This window comes from Octodon degus, unplaced genomic scaffold (assembly GCF_000260255.1).
Source record: "Octodon degus isolate 3935 unplaced genomic scaffold, OctDeg1.0 scaffold00047, whole genome shotgun sequence".
Taxonomy (NCBI): domain Eukaryota; kingdom Metazoa; phylum Chordata; class Mammalia; order Rodentia; family Octodontidae; genus Octodon; species Octodon degus.
The window spans coordinates 9,564,561-9,584,656 of record NW_004524623.1 but is presented as its reverse complement, the minus strand read 5'-3'; the positions used below and the strand labels follow the sequence as shown (position 1 = coordinate 9,584,656).

At 38.8% G+C, this 20,096-nt stretch overlaps 1 protein-coding gene across 1 annotated transcript in view; it reads right to left on the bottom strand.

Annotated features, from left to right (window-relative positions):
* Positions 1-20,096, bottom strand: part of Trhde (thyrotropin releasing hormone degrading enzyme) — a 462,867-nt gene that overhangs the window by 439,052 nt on the left and 3,719 nt on the right. The window contains exon 2 of the mRNA XM_004632174.3: positions 10,311-10,584. Within this exon, the coding sequence (XP_004632231.2) occupies positions 10,311-10,584 (274 nt within the window). The remainder of the gene's footprint in view (positions 1-10,310; positions 10,585-20,096) is intronic.

Below are 20,096 nucleotides of genomic sequence, written 5' to 3'. Positions count from 1 at the left end.
AGCCAACCTTCCAAGCACAGGCTGATTATCTCTTCAATCCCAAAATCAGAAACCCTTGCATCACACACCATCTTCCCACCTCATTTCTCCACTCTCCCTTTTCATTCTGGAGGTAGCTTCTATTCTGCGTCCCTCGCTATCCATCTTTGCATGACTGTTCCTCTCATCTTGAATATATTGCTTCCCTGCTCCTCTGGGTAACACAGCCAGTGATCTCAGCAACGCTCTTACTGCCACTCTAGATGTGTTACCTCCTGATGCTGCCCGGGTGTGCCTTGTCAATACCTCAAATTCAATCTCCCCATATTTGCTTTTTCTGTCCCTGTCCCTGGGTTCTTAAAATTTCCAGGAAAGCAAAAACAGTGTTGTTATTTCCCTGAATGGTAGAAAGCATTAAACCTCAGGTAATGTTGGGCTCATGCTTGGTAACTATTCTCTTACAGATTCAGCACTCTGATAATCTAAAAATCATTTGAAATAGGCCCTGCATAAATATATAATTTTATTGGATCCTTTAACTAGCACACTGAAAATAGACTATAGCCACTGCATCCATTTCTGCACTATATTCACTCCTCAACAGGACTATTGGCTCAGCTCTACCACACTAATGAAATTTCCAGTGGTTCAATTTGCTTTTTAAGTGCTCAGACTAGTTGAGATCTTTTAGGTGCTGAAACTCCTTGACTCTAATAAACCCCTGACCTGGCCACTTAGCCTGCTCATACCACAGCAGCCCTGAATGTGCGATCCCTGCCTAACTCAATCAGCAGAAGGGAGACGGAAGTCTCAACATAGACAGGACCATGGTTTCTGGCCATCCAGCAGACCCAAACCCATTCAGCTACCTCCAAACCATTACCAGCAACCAACCACACATAGAGATTTTGCATTCCTACTAGAGAGCAGAGAATCCATTCTTGTTTTCAGCAGATGAGAAACACCTCCCTCCTCCCCCACCCCCAAATACTAGAGCCTCCACAGCTTGTCACTGCCATCCACTCAGTTTCCTGTCTGTCAGTAGGACTTAGTGCCTCCGTTGTCTTTAGCAACTCTTCTCAATTAGGTCTTCCTGCAGAGTCCCATGCAATGTCCTGAATGGCCATTCTTGTGCTTCAGTATTTTCCAAAACTGCTGCTCATGAATCTTCCTGCCCCACATAGTAACCTAACAAAGAGCTTTTGGAGCCCACTTCATTGCGATGTCTCTAAAGGGAATTCATCACCCAGGTGTCTAGTAGAACTTCACTGAGTGCTTCCCATTTGGCTGCCCACAAAGTGGCGAGTCTAGGAGAGCAAACATGCCAGCCGGGAAACAATGACGAACAGCAGTACAAAAGCTACAAGACTCGGCATGCAAATTAATCTAAAAGTGCAGCGAAGGAGGATGACTAACTCAGCAGGGGTGTCAGGAAGCTTCCACTTATATTCCTAGTTTGTAGTCCAACTCTTTCATAACTATTTCTTTTTTTCTCTCTATGAACCGTTATTACATTTACAATTCAATCTAACCATAATATCCACTGGTGATAGAAATATTATTCACATGATTTTTTAAGAAAACTAGAATATATGCTTAGACTATATTATCCTAAGTTCCTCCAATTCTCTTCTAAAATGTTGACCTAATCATGTTTTCAGTAGAAAACTATAAGAAATAGTGGTTGCAGATCTTAAGAGTATATACAGAAACTAAGACAATAAGTATCAGAAGTGCATGCAATATGCATACACATGTGTGTCTTTATGGATATTGGTGTACACACATATGCACCATCACTGGAAATTTTGTGTATCTTTATTTTAGTCAGTAAGAATAATAAAGCTAAAAATCATATTTAACATGTTTGTAATTATTTCTTCTCCTCCTCCTCCTTCTTATTCTTTCTTCTCCCCCTTCTTCTTCCCCTTCTTCCCCTTTTTCTTCCTCTTTTTCTTGCTCTTCCTCCTCCTCCTCCTCTTCCTCTTCCTCATCCTCTTCCTCTTCTTCTTTTCTTCTTCTCCTTCTCCTTCTCCTCCTCCTCCTCCTCTTCCTCCTTTTTCTCCTCTTCCTCTTCCTCCTCCTCCTCCTTCTCCTTCTCCTTCTTCTCCTTCTCCTTCTCCTCCTCCTTTTCCTCCTCCTCCTCCTTCTTCTCCTTCTCCTTCTCCTACTCCTCTTCCTCCTCCTCCTCCTCCTTCTTCTCCTTCTTCTCTTTCTTCTTCTTCTTCCAATATCTTTTCTCTAGAAACTCCCTCTTTTTGGTATCACAAACTCACATGCACAAGGTGGAAGCAGAAGACGCCATGTTCTCCTATGATGCTGCCAAGGTACCCTCCACACAATGACTAGATGTGATGCCCTGACTCAAACCAGGGCCATCAATGGACTCTCTAAGAATCAGAGCACTGACTGAGGTTATTTTCTCTTCTGCTGTCTGCACAGCAACGTGCAAAAAGTGGAAACTTCTGTCCATTACATTCCACACAGAGATGTGAGAAAGACTGCCTACTAGAAGAAACTGAAGTAAAGCAGAAGAAACAAAAACAAGGAATTTATATAGGATTCTCAAGTTCTTCAGGGTTCCAAGAATCAGGTCTATTCTTGACCTTCAATCTCTTAATATATTCTAATCTCTGACTAATAAGTTTCCCCTCTTGCTTGAGTTTAAGAGATTTTCATACATGCTACAAAATGTTAATAAAATTTCATAATCTATAATAGAATAAACAGATTATTTAGAATTATACATTATGCCTCCAAGACATTGGCCAAGGAAAATGAAAGTGCTCATTGGTTACAGTAGCCAATAAAAAAAATACTCGTGCACAGTAAATTTGGAGTACAAAAACTACAGAACTGCTTTACCTTAAATGTGAAGGTCATTCTTCCCTCTGACTTGTGACTTTTCTGCTCCATTTCCCTGGGTCTTGGGCCTTACCCCCTGTACCAACTCTTCCTTGAAAATGCCTTCATATCCATACTATTACACTTCAATAATAACTACTCTATTTCTAGGTTCCCTAAGTAGATGAATTCCTGACTTCAGTCTTTTCAAGTCCCACATATGATGCAGAATTTTCCAGGTAGATATAGAACTTATCATGTCTACAGCTTTTAAATTTCCAGAAGTTCTTATTTTCAATGGAATGAAATTTAACAGCATCAAGAACTTCCATGATAGTTTCCATTTACCTCTCCAAAATACATATTACCACTCCCTTAAGAGATATCTGAATATATCATCAATTTCACTGTCAGCATCAGATACTGCACTTACGTTCTTATATACATATGCTCCCATAATACTCCTAACTGAAGAAGTTTTGGTAGCTGTAAATTCTTTGACACTATTCCCACTAAATGGTGGAGGTCTATGTCTCTTCTCCTAGAATCTGGGTCAACTGGCTTTAATGAACAGGATGAATCAAAAGTAATAGTGTTAAAATTCTTACTTTGATTTCTTTGGCAAGTGCAGGGACTGGGGTTTGATCCCCAGTCCCACGTGCTGGGCCAGCCCTGCCGCTGGGGTGTGCTGAGCTGGCAAACAAGTCTAGGCGTGGTGGTACAAGCCTGTAAGCCCAACACTGGGGAGGCTGAAAACAGGAGGATCACTATGAGTCCAAGCTGCACAGTGAGATCCTGTACCAAATACATAAATGAAAAAAAAAATTTTTTTACTTTGGATCAGAAAGTATAACACAGCCTTTACCTTACTAAAAGGAAGAAAGAAAAAAATGGTGACAACTACAGTGTATATAATAATGGAAAGAACAGATGCTGTAAACTTTCTGGTATAATCATCTTTGGAGCCCTGAATCAACTTGAACAAGTCCAAGAAGTGCTGTACGAAAGTGAAGACTACACCATGAGACTTCGGTAGATAGCCCAGATGACGGGGCCTATGTGATCCCATAGGACAAGCAGCATCAAGGGAAGCTGCCCTCAGATCTCTCTGCCCACCACTATCAAGTCTCCTGAGTTAATGAGTCCCCAAAACTGAAGCTTCAGACACCGTGCAGCAGTTGTGTCATTCTGTTTTGAGTCATCGAAACTCTTGGCCATCAGCATCTATGATCATAAAAGTAGATTTCATTGCCAAGCATTAGAAGGGATTGTGAATCACCAGTGTTGACTGGAGTCAACATGGATCTGCAGTAGCCAAAGCCTGGATATGTGAGGCACTGACTCTAGATGTGTGGGAGTAGGTTACAGTTAAAAACTGGGAAAGCTTCAAGGAGATTTTTACCCTGGGCCTATGAGTTTCATTGGCTTGAAAGACAATGTGGTAAATGTTATTGGAAATAAAAGATGGGGGGGCAGGGCCAGGGAGATAGCTCAGTGGCATACAAGATTCACACAGAAATTGATCCCTGGTACCACAAAAAGATGGACAACCCTTGGTATGCATTGGAAGAAAGTACGGGCCACCAACCTATTACCTGTGGAATCAAGGGACATATAACTAATGACCTATATTTTTAGCTCAGGAGACAGTGTTTCCAACCAGAACGTTGAAAGTACCATGTGTCTCTTCTCAGTGATCATGATTTTATTAAAAGAGAAGACATAGACTTAGGAAAAAATCCAGTTTTCAAGCAAAAATTACAGGAAATATTAAAAAGCTGGGATTCTCGAGGTTTGAAATTAAAACTTTTTATCCCTTCCAGCCTCAACGGGCAGCAGAGAATTTCCAAAGTAAGGGAGGAACAGGGGAAAATAGTCACATGATCTAGAGAGGAAGCCAACAGCATTATGTTTTAAGACCTTAGGAACTCTTAAAGTGGTAGTCCATAACTCTTCCAAAAGGACAAAAAGGCTTTATAAAATCAGAGGGCATGCCTCATAAAGTGTTTCTCATATAATGAATGCCTAAGATGCTTTATTCCACAAAGCCTCCGGATAGACTCACCTTAAAGAGACCTGAGGGCATAGTTTTGTCTAATGAAATTGGTGTAACTTGCTAGATTAAAAAGCCAATAGTTCATTTTTTACATGAGTAAATTTGTTCAGATTTAAGTAACAGAGCTAATACAAAATAAACATTTGCCTTTGGACCTCCACACTTTTTACTTGTAGGATCAAACTGAAGTTGTGTAATTGGAAACAAACTATTTTTACTTAATCATTATTTACATGAGCTACCTTTCACTTGGAAGAGAAGAGCTTCAAAGTCAAAAATGAAAATTCTCACTGAGCCATAATTAAAGAATTAGCCAGCTGAATTTCAACTGCTGTGGACCAATAACCACTGGTGTCTACCTAAACCCCCTGCTTTTTTTGTATTGTGTCTGTGTATGTGTATGTGTGTGTACTGGGGATTGACCTCAGGGCCTTGTGCATGGTAGATAAGCACTCTAGAAATGAGGTACTTCCTCAGCCCTATATGCCTCATTCTTGAAAACAATTGTAGTAATCATATTCCAGTGTCACCAATGTCTGCTGGTGGGGTGGAAAAGGATAAACCACATTTTATTTGGGTCTCTAGCATGAGAGAAATCATGCCCAGAAGCCCAAAACCAAGTCATCTCATGCAGACCTAAACTGGCTGGTAAGATCACAGACCTCCATCAAACTTTACTTTGTTATTTTTAAAAAGATACCACCCATTGGCAAGTACATATTGCACATGTAATATATATAGTTTGTAGGCAAAGAGCAGACTGTTAATTTTAAAATAAAATTCTTTGACACTCCTTCCATTCAAGGCTGGGGCCTATGGAGCAGTCTACTGCTCCAGGACCATCCTTAATGTCCCACATATATAATCCGAAGAATGTAGTAAAAGTGATAGGATGTGATTCCTGAAACAGAGTCAGGAAAGACCATAAAGTTTCACCTACTTTTTTGCATCCTTCTCTTTGTGTGCTGAGCTACCATTTTTACAATCTGGCCATCCTGAGGCTACTGTGCTTTGGGCAGGCCCAGGCCACATGGAGAAGACACACATGGATGCTATGCCGCAGCCCTGAGTGGCATCCTGGGAGAACAATTACCAGCACCAGATAAGCACGGTTCCCAGTGATCCTGGAAAAAGCTGTCAGGGCCCAGCCAGTCATCATCTTGCTGAGACACAGGCATCATTGAGTGCAGACAAGCTACTCACACTACATCCGTAACATTCCTAGCCCATAGTAACTTTGTGCATAATAAAACAGCTGCTTTATGCCAGCAAAATTTGAGGTCATTTAATATGTCATTATATAGTAGCTATAATAATATTGCAAAAGAAACAATTCATAGTTTAGACTCTCAAAGAAGCAAAAAAGAAAGTAATAAGCCAGGTAACAGTGCTGGGGAGATAGCTCAGCAGTCTAAGCATCTGCCTGGTAAGGGCAAGGATCTAGGTTCAATGCCCGACTCCACATGCCCTATCAGCCTTGGACCCCTGAGCGCTCTCAGCCTGCCACCAGAACTGGAGGTGGTGGCAGATGCCTATAAGCCCCCAGTGCTGCGGAAGCTGAGACAGGAGGATCACTACAAGTCTGAGCTGCATAGCGAGACTCTGTGCCAAATTAATTAATTAATTAATTAATTGAAAAAATAAAACAAAATAAACCAGGTAACAGAACAGCAAAGCCAAAAGTTTTGAAACAGACCTACCTTATTCTAAAATTCGAGTTTATAACTATAATGCTACATTCCTGTCTATGGGGATATGCCTACCTCTATATTACCTCTCTTAAGATCAAATCATCATTCAGGGCCTTTTTAGCCCATTGTAGTACCTCTCTAGACTCCAACCTTCAGGAATTTCTCCCACCTTTTGAATCAACTAATTTTTTTTTTACAAATTTTATTTGATGATTCATGAACATGAGTGACTAACACAAATTCATCACTTTTCCTACGCACAATTCCTGCCTTGTCCTTCTGAATTATGCTCATGGACCATAAAATGTAAAGATCTACAGAACTGAAGCAGGCAATACACACAGTGAAGTGCGTAGGTATGAGGGAACTAGGTCTGAAGGAACACAAGGGGTCTGGATGGAGCTACAGCATGGAGCAAACATGTTCCATATGCAGATGACCACCAACAAACCAGGGTACTGATATCTCTGCTGTGTCACCACCTGACAGGTTACACACTTACGTGTTCATTGCTTCTCTCTCATTGGAACATAAGCTACCTGAGACAGAAGCTTCTGTTTTATTTGCTGCTAAACCACCAGAGCCAAGAACAGTACCTGACATTCAGTCAAATGAATATCTGTTGAGGGTACGAAATGAGTACAAAAATATTACAAGATAGGAATATGGGTCTAGGACTACAATATTTTTGCTTTTTTTTTTTTGAAGGAAGTCAGAAATAATTTTATTTGCAAGCTCTCAATTTTTAAGTATTGATAACTCATTAGGAAAGTTAAGCCATTTCAGGGATGAGTAAACAAAGCACATTCGCAGATTTGAACTAAATATGAAGGTTGTGTTTGAAAACTCCACACTAGCAGAATCGTAAACCTTGTTACATTTCTAATCACTTAGAATAGTGCTTTGTGAAGTGTGGGTAGCCTGAAAGCCAATAAGGACAGTGATGATGATCTCAGGTATTCACACATAGAACCCTGCTGCAATTCCGCTGTGTGTTATTAATACGCTACTCAAGTTCCTTTGTCATACCTCCAAGAAAATTGCTTCACCTTGGGATCCGAAGTGACCACCTGGGCTTCACAAGGTAGTCCCACATCCAAAATTCTACAGCTAAACTTCCTATCTGTACGACTGTTAAGGTTGAGAAATGTCATTCTCAGGTGCTCCCCGTGATAAAGGGAAAAAGCAGTGAAAAGAAAGCAGATTGGATTCCAAAAGGGTGACAGCAAAAGAGCCAAGTTTCAAACTACACTTCCACAGTTGATCAGCAAGCACTCCAAGTGGCAATTCTGTCTTCCTGTTCACTGATTTTTAGTATTTTTTGACTTATACAATCTAAAAGTTTATTGCAACTGACCTTTTCATGTACTCTATTAATGTGCCTTATCTTGGCTACATCAGAATTATTAGGCAGGAATTTTAAAATGTTTACTCATTACTTAGAAATTCTCATCTCCAAATGAAAAGCCACATCTAAATAATTAGCAAGCCTGGCTTTTAAAAGGGGTCACTTAGCAACAAGCATAACTGTGTATGGCTAAGAACATTTTGAGACTACTTTAAGGAAGATATACTAAGAAAAGCATTTCCAGTGGGTCTTATGCTAGTTGACCCACAACAAGTCGGTCATCAACTTTTGAAGGCACCAAAGGAAATGAGATGTCTTCCCGCTCCTTTTCTGTGTATGGTCCAATAAATACGTCATTGAAACGTTCACAGGAGACATCAATAAAACTCAAGAGAAATTCAGCATTTAAAATAGTTATAAGCCCCAAACTATGGCCTGCTACCCCTACATAGTGAGCATTTGGGATATTATTTTGATGATTATACAAATGAAATCACTTTATACAGTTCAATGACACTATTGCTGTGTATGCACGTAGAGTCTATTTTTAAGCAGATCGCATAGTGATTTAAATTAAAAGTAAAAATGTCTTTAACCAAAACTATTTTTTCAAAATTGTAGTTATTAGGGAATTAGGGACTTTCTACAGATTTAAAATACAAGTTTCGATCCTCCTGCTATGTTCAGGGGACACTGAATTATAAGGTAAATTTTCTGGTAGACATACAACTACTGTGAAAAACAGAGCTCCAACAGCCAGGAGGAAATGTTCAAAACTTGGGGTCAAACTATCAGGTATGACTTATTCTTTTTAATCTTTTATTTATCTATTTGGTACAGGGTTTCATTATGCAGCTTGGACTCATAGTGATCCTCCTGTCTCAGCCTCCCCAGCACCGGGATTATAGGCATGCACTACCACGCCCCGTTTCAGTGGCTGGCATGGTGCACTGGGGTTTTTGGGCCTGCCAGCACATGCAGGACCAGGGATCGAACCCAGGTTCTTGTGTTTGCCAGGTAGGTGCTTGAACTGCCACACTATCTCCCCAACTCAGATACTACTTTTGACGCTTACACTTTCTTACTCTTTCATACTAGCAAGTTCCTTAATTTTGTTTAAACTAAAATTTACTCATTTGATAAAAAACAAAAGGGAGAATCCTAACACCTTGCTTTATGATTAATGACAAGTAAGATAAATGCATTTTTTGTTGTGTGAGCCATTGAAATGATGAAATTGTAAATTTGGCACAGCCAGCCTAACACAACAGTATTTGCAAAGTGCTTAGAACACAACAGTATCACAAATGATTGCATTCAAAGAGAATCAATCCTTATTATAAATTTAATACAGATGATGCTCCCTGTACTGTGCCCTAAGAAAATAAAATGAAGCAACAAATAAGTAGCATAATGGCATTTATATAGTGTAAAACCACTTACACTGAATGTTTATTTTTATTTTTTAAATTATTTATTTATTTATTTGGTACAGGGTCTCACTATACAACTCAGACCCATATTGATCCTCCAGTCTCAGCCTCCCCAGCGCTGGTATTACAGGCATGCACTACCACACCTGGTTTTAGTGGCTGGCAGGGCATGCCTGGGGTGCGAGGGCCAGCATGGCATATGGTACAGGGGATCAAACCCAGGTCTTAGCACTTACCAGGCAGGTGCTTAGACTGAGGTATCTCCCCATCCCACTTACACTGAATGTTAAAGCTGGGCTTACACTGTAAATGAAGAATATAAGGGCTGGGGAGATAGCTCAGTAGAATCAGTGATTGCCTGGCAAGTGCAAGGGCCTGAGTTCAATCCCCTCTTCTAAAATATATATATGCATATGGAAGTTGCAAACAACAAATTTGGGCAATAATTATCTCTAAGAGAAGGGGTAAGGCCATAAGATCAGTGGTTCAATGTTTTTTACTTTCTCAATAACTAAATTAAATAGAAACAAAGATGACAATATATTTAGAGTCTACAGATCTGCCTGTAGGTATATGGAGTTTATTACAATACTTGCCACATTTTCAGTAAACCTGAAACAGTTCATATAGAAAGCAACGACTTTGTCACCCATACACCTACAAACAAGCAAACTGCCAGCAGAGACAAAGGCTGTTCTTGAGATACCCAGGAAAGGGATGGAGACAAAAGGGGACAGGGATAATATGAGTGAGAGATGAAGGCAATTAAAAGAATAAGAGGGCTGGGTATAGAAAAGAAGTTCCTCCCTGACACTTTGGAATTAGGAAGATACGTTGTAACCAATAATTAAAGAAAGAAAGAAACTAAATAAAATGGGAGGGGGTTACATATAATTTTTTGTTAATCAGGTTAGAGAATCTCTATTATCCCAAAACATCATTAGGCTAAAAATACTTACTACAACCCCACTCTTGGTAGTAGTTTCTCGGTATGTGAAGTTGCAAATCGCCCAGGCTAAATAATATGTGGACATGAGAGGAGTCTGTGAAAAGTGATCTGTTACCCATCCATCTTCCTCAAACACAGAAGTCTCCACTGGCATGTTGGACAGAGATAAATAGGTTGCTTGGTGCTTGATGCTGATTTTGAAAGTGGCCTTGTAGATTGGCTCATCAAAACATGGAAATGCCTTTCTGGCATGAATAGGCGAAAACTGCGTCACACCAAGGAATCTGGAAACAAAAGAAAAGAAAAATGACAATCTATTGCTTTTTTGTTTTGAGTTGACTTATGGCCACACTATATGATCTTGCTGATAATATATTTTCTCAAATTAGAAAAGATTTTTTTCTCAATGAAGCTTCATTCCATTAATAACATAAAAGCATAATTCATGGACCATATACTTCCCCAACAATAAAAGTTCTTTAGGAAAGTTTTTGCCCTGAAGTAAATTCTCTAACCCTAGAGCAGAGCTTGTTAGATGAACCACTACACTCTACAGAAAAACAAGACATTGGCATCTCCCAAACACCAGAAAACAATGATTCTCCTTGTCAGTGTTCACTCTTCTCCCCAAGTCTGGGACGTACAGCCTATAAAGATAGTGATACTGAGAGCTGAAAGTTGTCCTCAGATATATACAGAACACAGATCTACCCTGAGAAAGATCTGTGTCCTTAAACTTCAACAAGATATGGGCTGAGATTTTAAGAATGAGAACTTTGAAACCTGTCAAATCTTTGTGTAAATAATGCCTCCATGACTTCCAAAGCTCTGTCACCTTGGACAATTGCTAAACATATTTAGTGTATACTTATTCACTGTTTTCAAGGAAACAATTAAGTCTAACTCCAGAAGTATTGATAAGTTTGGAGACAAAATAAAAAGAGGTGAAACACTTCTTCCTGTGAATAGCTTGCATTAAGCAGCCAGTAATCAAAAGTCACTGATTCACTATCCTGTCATCCTTTCTCAGAGTACAGTGATGTACACTGATACTGAATAGGCCTGAGATACTTACAGTAGTAACCCTTCTCTGTGGTTTCACTTTCTGTAGCTTCAGTTACCCATGGTCAAGTACAATCTTAAACATTACTACAAGGCAATTCAGAATGAAGATATTTTGAGACACTTAACACTAATACAACTTTTATAAGAGTACCTTGTTATAACTGTCCTATTTTGTTATTATTCTTAATTTCTTACTGCACTGAATGTACAAGTTAAGCTTTATCACAAGTATTTACCTACAAGGAAAACATAGCACATATTGGGTTTAAGAATGCCCATGATCACAGAGGTCATGTACTTAAGGTCTTGTCATGCATTTACCAGGAATAAGGGAGGTCTACTCTATGCACTATATATACATATCATATAAATATTAACACATATTAATAATTCTTTCTACCTATAAGAGTACATTAATGTGTATGTATAATATACATGTAAATAATGCATTCAACTTCCAGATCACAATTTATTTCATTAAAATACTAAATATGAGCAGCTTCTACATTCCTTCTTGGTACAAATGCTTATGGTACAAATGATGCTGCCTCAATCAAGTATTTAAGGATACTCTTCTAAAAAGAAACCACATGTGACAAAAGTTACTTACAGCTTTTAGGTAATACTAGTTATTATTTATTTATATCCAGTACAACTGGATATAAAGCAAGTCAGTATCAGACCTCTCATAAAACACTGCTGAGTTCTAAAGCAATTTCTTTAAAAGACCCTTTACTCTAGAAGTAGTTCACTACCACCTTCCTGCCTATCCACCAAGGCATATATAGTTATGCTAACATAGAATACTGTCCAGGCTTGATTTGGCCTCAAAATTAATCTCAGCATAGACTTGAGGCATTTGTCAACATAGGTTGGCGTGCCTATTGGATTTTATTGGCTAATCCTGGCTCAAACCAATAAATATGTATATGCACAACATTTAAAATACATGAAGTTTAATTTTTTAATGAAAGCCTACTTTTACAAGTTTAATTTTGAAACAGAAAAAAAAAAGACATTTTAAAAAATTGTTTACTTGTCTCAGAGATGGTTTTTGAATTATTTCAGAAGTGTCACCACGATGCTACATACTAGGCTTAGTAAGTCACTTAACTATTTGAACTTGTCTTTTCATTACAAGAAAGAAAATAATGTTTCCTAGGCCTTCCTTATAAAACTGTAAAAATGATAAAATTATACAATATATGGGAAAGAAGTTTATCTATAAATCTTCATGAAAATACAATGGCAAGGATAAAAGCAACATTGGAAACAAACCATCCCACTCTTGCGAATATTTAAATGAAAAGTAGATACAGAAAGGTTAAGTCATTTGTCTGAAGATAGAGAATCAGCAGAAAATTGGATCTAGCATTCACATTTTATGTCTAATTTAAAGCTAATTATACTTCAAAAATGGTAAAATTAATTTTTAGCTATAACTTGGTGTTTTAATTCAACTGTATACAACAAAGAATCTTCTCTCTAAATTTTCCTAAACAGTGGTAATATGTTTTCCTAATTATTTTGTACTGATAGTAATCCAGCTTGTGTTAATGAAATGCCAGTCCCTTTTAGTTAAAATGCATCCATTCGCAGCTTTGTCTTCCTGTACTTTTATCTCACATAATGCTCATGAATCTTATCTTTTAATTTATTAATTAGAACATCTACTGAGCACAGTATTCCTCTCCTGAGGCTATCTAACAAACACCCATGGAGTTTTATGTACGTAGGAAAGTGCTGCTTTTTAACATTCAAGCTTTTGAGAACTTCAACTATAATCACTGAACAAACAGATACTATTTGCTATATGTGAGATTTATATATTTGGTTTTGGTATGATTTTTAAATATATATATTTTAATGGATTTTAAATATATATCCATTTTATCCTGAAGGTCTTTACAAACTAATGCGCATGTGTGTGCGCATGTGTGTGTGTACACACACAAAATGACAACTAAGGATAGTCTAATGGGGGAACATTCTACAAAAGTTCAGCAGAGAGGGTATAATTCGAGTACATTAGTCTTTATGTTGAAAAATCAAAGGCATTTTTGACATTAAGTAATTAATGGCTAGGAGATTACTAGATGCAGCAGGTCTAAATACCTCTGAGCTAAGGAGAAATTAACAAACTAAATATTTATGCAAAAAAATCACATTGTTCAGTCTATTGTCTCCTTACTTAGTAAGTATATTAGGGAAAGAAGCAATTTAAATTACTGATCTTCAGGGTTGAAGAGAACTGTCAAGATCATCTCACAACTTTTTCTGCAATTAATATTCTTAATGAATCCAAACACATAGTGTATATCTAGGTACAGAAGGCTGCCATATATTCTGATAATGTCTAAATGAGGAAGTACCAATTTCACAGTCTGGCACCTGAGGATGACTACAGTTGAATTTAAATTCAGTATTTAAAAAATCAAAAGGAGTCCCTTAGTAAATAAGTTTTTGGACTGGTGTACCTTTAAGGTTTTCTTTTTTTTTCAAATTCAAGATTTTATAACTACACAAAAATTAGAAGTAAAACATTCCCCAAATTTTATGGGTTTCTTTTAAACATGTTAAGTTACATGACCCCTAAATGAATTTGTACTCCAAGTCTTATAATGCCTCAGCCATGAGCTGTTGAGTATTCAACAGTGGGGCAAAAAAGATACACAATAGCTTCCTTCCAACAAAGAGGGGATACTCCAATAGAATAAGCTAAACATATATCTACGTAGGCATTATACTAAAAGTGATGACGGGAGTAAAGCGTAGAAAGCACATTCTCCTTAAGCAGAATTCTCAGCCTTGGTATCACTAGTATTATAGACTGGATAACCAGTCAATGTGGGGGCGATCCACGCACTACAGGATGTCTTGGCATCCCTGGCCTCAACCACTAGTCACGAGTAACATTCAGTCTACAGGACAGATGACTACAACCGTCTCGGAGCAGGGAGAATGACCTTCAAGGAGAGCTGCCAGTATGAAGAGCCACCAGCCCAGCGATCTCAAAGAAAGCTGTATTGAGAAAGAAGCATAAAAACTGGCCATGAAACCTGGGTAGAAATGTAAAGGGCAAAAGGGAGTAGAGAAATGAAATAACAGCTGGTAAGTAGTGCAGAAACAAAATGTTAAAAAGCTTCAGCATGCATAGTAAGTCAAGGCACTGTCTGGAGTCTCACATGTTTTGGTTCTAGTTTTGGTTCTAACCAATTTACACCTACCTTAAGGCCAGTATCCTCAATAGACAATAGTGCCTGTAGGACTTCAAAACTATAGGCACATCTTTAGTACATATATTTTATGGTTTCATTTAATTGGTGGAAGTGAATCTTCTCTTGTTGTTATTGTCACTAAAACTACCAGTAACCCACGGAGAACAGTGGGAGGGCTGAGCAGGAGGAGGACAGTGAGTTCAAGGTCAGCCTGGGCTGCACAGTGAGTTCAAGACCAGCCTTAACTACATAAGGAGAACTTGTGCCAAACAACAACAACAACAACAAAAAAAAAAAGTCAGAGGCCTCAAGAAAGGCTGGCTAGAGAGAAAATTTATGATTTGGTTTCTGAAAGAAGATGAATTTCAGGTGCTAGCAAGACACCAGATGCGAATCAAAAATTTAAAAATTTGAATAGATAATATACATATGAAATACATAAACACACACATACATAAGCCAAAAAGAAACAAAGCAGAAAGAAATGCAGGCAAACATTTGATCTGTTTTTCCTCCTCCTTTTTTTTTTTTTTTTTCAGCCTTCTAAGCACTAGGATTTCAGGCATACGCCACCACACCCAGTCTCAGTCACCATCTCAGCATGCCCCGGGGGCGGGCATGCCCCGGCTGCGCTCTGCCTAAACAGGCTTTTTACTCCCTGAGCTATCAGGCCAGCCCTTTCTCCTCTATTCTTAAACAAAATTGTTATCTTTTAATGAATCACTTGATTACCATTAAAAAAATTCTACTTCCAAAAGTGACATTCTGGAAGTGTCACTCCAAGAATGTCATTTTAGCATAACAAGAAAAATGTGAATAATATACATGTATTTTAATTTCCTTCTATCTAAAATAAATTACTTGATTTCCTTAACAACTTGTCTATTTGACATTTCAGTTGAGCGAAGAAGGCGGACTTCCAGCCCAGCGCTGCCTCTGAAGAATATACAGAATTGATTTCTTATTTCTTCGGAAGTTCACTAGGCAAGCTTCTGGTGTCAAGTCATTATGATAACATTCAGCAGGAGCAGTGCATCAGTGTTGGTGGATATTGCCAACAAATTGCAGTATGTAGTACAAAACAATTTCTGTGCCATTATTTTCAGTTTGCCTTTTTTTTTTTTTTTTTTTTTGCAGAACCGGGGATTGAACTCAGGCCCTTGCGCTTGCCAAGGAAGCGCTTATTCCACTGAGCCATCTCCCTGGTCCTTGCCTTTTCAAAAAGGTAAAGTATGCAGAGGAAATATACATTTGCATTATGTCATTAGTATTCAAATCGATTCATGGCTTTTCACTGTGGAATCCACCAAAATGCAGAGGACCTTACAAGTGGCAGGAAATATTTGCCAGGTTTCCATATTGGCCACATGGATGCACACTGTACGTCCAATACAGCAAAACTGACCTTCGAAATTCTATGGCAAGTGCAACATGCCCAAGGTTGCAATAGTTTAAGAGATATCATAAGAACTCTCAATCATAAAGAAAAGCTCCTACGAAATATTAGTTACCATTCAACTGACTCTCTTAAATGATCGGTTCAGGGGAGTAACACACGTCCCATTAAAACTGAACCAAGTTACAAGGCCATACAAGTTGCACACATGCCACTCGAAGAGAACTAAGACACAAGGTCATGCTATGCATGACCCACTTAGAGTTAAGGTTGTTGATCAAAATGCAAATTGTTACTCTATGACAAAACATTTTAAGCCAAAATGGGACGTTCTTCAGACTGTGTGTTTTTATGTACCTCAATGAGTCATTAAACCTCTGCCATTTCACAAGAGAAGTACTCGTGCTGAATATTCAATGCTATAAGCAAGTGTGTAGTCTATTTTTAAATAACCATTCTAGTAAACTAAAAACATAATGCAATAATGCCAGCAATATGTATGTAGGAAGTGGTGCATATGTGAATAATCGTGTTATAAAAACAGAGCATAATGTTCATAATTGTTTTCTCATTTATGTAGTACTAAACACTCTTATCAAAAAATGAGTAAAAAGTCCTGGATCACCATTGATGAAGAGGAGTATAAACCACTAAAATGACTTTCCCAGGTCATAATATTACATTTTCATAAGAATAAATAAAGTTAGTGCCTGAGATTCATTTGTTTTATACTGGAAAGAAGCAAAGCATTATATGAGGATTATAAAGTACTGCTACTGTCAGAGCCCACATAAAGTCTTGGGAGCACTATCTAATGGCTGATACTCACTCCTTTGGCACTTGTGGTTTTTCTGCTTGCTGTACCAACATTGTCACAACCCTCAGCCACTGGTCCCCACTCTTCTCACTTCTGGGTGACAGCAGTGCCATTTCCAGAGAGGTTTTGTTCCCTTGGGCTTTCTGCTCCCTCTGTCCTCTTCATCTCCCAAGGCTGGAATTTCTCTAGCCTTGAAATCCCACTGCCCTTCTTCCTGCCTTTCTCCTCCTCCTGTGGTCAAGGGCTCTACCTCTGCATCTACCTGCCTCCCTAAATCCTGCCCAGGGGGAAGACCAAGAAGCAGCCAGAAGGATGAACTGAGTGACCCTTTCTCCACTGTTCTGCCAGCAAAAGAGCAAAAACAGTGATCCTACACTACCTTGCACCAACCCAAAAAGCAGATCTCCATTCATGAAGATAGAATAAGAATACCGAAGACACACACACATGCACTTAATAGTTATCGGACACTGTTCTCAGGGCTTTGCTATTCATGCAATCCTCATGACCCCAGGAAATAGAGAATCATTATTCCCATTTTCCAGATGAAGACAGCAGACAGAGAACAGATAGGAAACTGGCCAAGCTTGTAAAGCAATTAAGTGGAAGGATCTAGAATCGAAGTGGTCTGGCTGTTGAGTCCCTACTCAGGAGAAGAATCAACACAACACACACACACACACACACACACACACACACACACACACTTCTGCCAGGTAGACAACAAAAAGTGTATTTTTTATTCTTCAAAAATAATCTAATGATAGGTAATTCATGATGGCAATTTTAAACTATCCATTTTTATGATTTTTTTTAAATTGGGCAATCATAGGGAAAGATTTGAATAATCAAACTAAAACTTCTTCCTACAAATCCACAGAGGTGTGCATAGGGCTTGAACCTCATACCACTGCTTCACAACTGGGCCAGAGCCCCGTTAAGGTCAGGTGCAGCTGTGCACTGGAGGCCCAAGGCAAGGACAGTGACATGGGGAGGTGGAGGTGGGCAAGCAGCCAGGGTCCTTCACCCCTTCCAGCCCCACACAATCATAACATCTCACCCCATAGCCCCACCACCGTCAGCAAGAAAGTGGGAAAACCATGGAGTGTTTTTCACTTCTGAATTTTCTCAAGTTACCCCTTGTGAAGTTCTTTCTCTGTGAGAGGCCATCCACTCTCATAGTAGACAGCAGAATGGCATTGATTAAAAAAACTTGGAAAACTCTGGAGACATCTGGCCACTAGCTCTGGAAGGATGTAAAGAACATGCAAATAATTGTTTAAAATAATGGCCATGATGGCAAAGGTAATGGCAGTGGTGGCCTGACAGCGAGGAAGAAGATCACTGCTGGAGAGTGCAGGATGAGCTCAGGAGAGAACCAGAGAAGCCCTTCCTTCCAAACTGTGAAGTGCTCATATCTCAAAGATTAACTCTTTTTTGCTCCACTGTTTCTACTCCGCTGGTTGAATCAGACTGGAAGAGGTTGGTCCAGTTCTTACAATCACAGAGCACAAGTTTTACCAACCTCAACAAAACGAAAGCGTCACACTGCTGTGCTGTCTCAAGCCCAGCCAGACACATAGCAGCAAAATAGGTACAGGAAATACATACGTCTTTATGAAACCAAACAAATACTAGGAAAGCCAGTAGCAGGTCCATGTTGGTTTAGAAAGGAGCCACAGCAGATAGGCTCTGTTTGAAGTTGCACTGAATAAATGCAAACAGAATCTAATTGAACTCCGTCAAAGACATTGTGCACTTCATTACTATCCAGGGTGATCAAATCAGACGACATCGACAAAAACACACAGCAAGATAAGCACCAACTGTATGAATCCTCATCCTTGGATGAGTCTGTATTAAGTGATCAGAGTTTTGTTTTTGTCTTGTTTTTTCACTGCATGCACAGGTACTTCTTAGACTTAGCTTACCAGTGGCATTTTGAATTGTGACCAATTGGACACAGTTTCACTATATGGCTATGAGTGCCTGACAGAAAAAATAAATGAGCTAAATCCATCCAGAAGCCTATAAAAAATGTTTTTACAGAAATAAATAGTTCTTGGGATTTTTCAGTTCACAGTCTTCTATGAGGGGATAAAAATCTACGTGCTCCCACTTGCTCTTGTAAAACTATCTGCTCACCAAAGTGAACAGGGAATATGAGGCTGCTTTCAGCATAAAAGCAGCATGGTAGTTTTCTTGCTTTTATTAAACATCACAGTTATTAATTAACCCATCCCAGAAAAATTGCCAAGCACCAACCCAAATACAGTAACGCCGCAAGAGCACAAATGCCTACTCAAAGACAAAATCCTCCAAGTTTTCCACCAGATTTTTCCAGAGTGATCCCAAGTCTCCTTAAAAACCAAAATAATTATTCTTTCATTCCACTCAGAGATCACAGTTTCTCTCTAAGCAGTCACTTACGGATAGAAAAAGAACTTTTGTTTTTATTCTGTCTTCGGTCACTTTGTCATGTTACAAGCCCAGTCAAAGTTTGTCAAACAAAGACAATCTCCTTGTTGAAAATGAATAAACTCTTCACTTACTTTGGGTAAATTTCCCTTTTCAATCCGACCATCTGGATCTAAATTAAGGTACCCTACTTTGAACAAGGGTGTTCACCATCTGGCTACCCAAAAGCAGCAATTACTCCAGGTAAATGAGCAGTTTGCCTAATTCTAAGCAAATGTATTCTCCTATAAGAGACTATGACATAAATACACACCCTTTTATCATCCTGCTGCACACCTACTTTAGGAGAAAATGAATATGTGTTCTGCCTAAAAAAAAGGTACTCACTGCTCACATGCGAACATTTCACATCTAAGAGAACTTATTTACTTTCATAGTCAACAAGTGCGAAATTTTCTCTCTGAGCCAAATGAGTAACTGAGAGTGGAGGCTTTGCTGGAGGTTTGAGTCTTTGGCTTCAGCAGGTAGCCAAAGGAAAGTAAGTCTTGCCTCCACTATTAGAGAAGGGGACAAAGTACAGAGCAGAAACTCATTTTCCTGCTCTCACCAAAATTCTTTGTCTCTGATCTCTGAATAGACTAAGAATCAGAATGACAGAATATTAATTACTTACTGTTTCCACAGAGGCTAAATGGACTAAATTGTGTATTATTCTTTTAAGCATTTCCAATTGGTCAATATAATGCCCTTTGGCAGAATAAATATTTTTCTTCATTATAGAAATTATGCTATAATTGAATTGGCAAAATGATGACCAACTAAAGATCACAATATTTAACAGTTAATCAGATGAAAACTCAGTGTTTGCATCTTTGTCTTTTT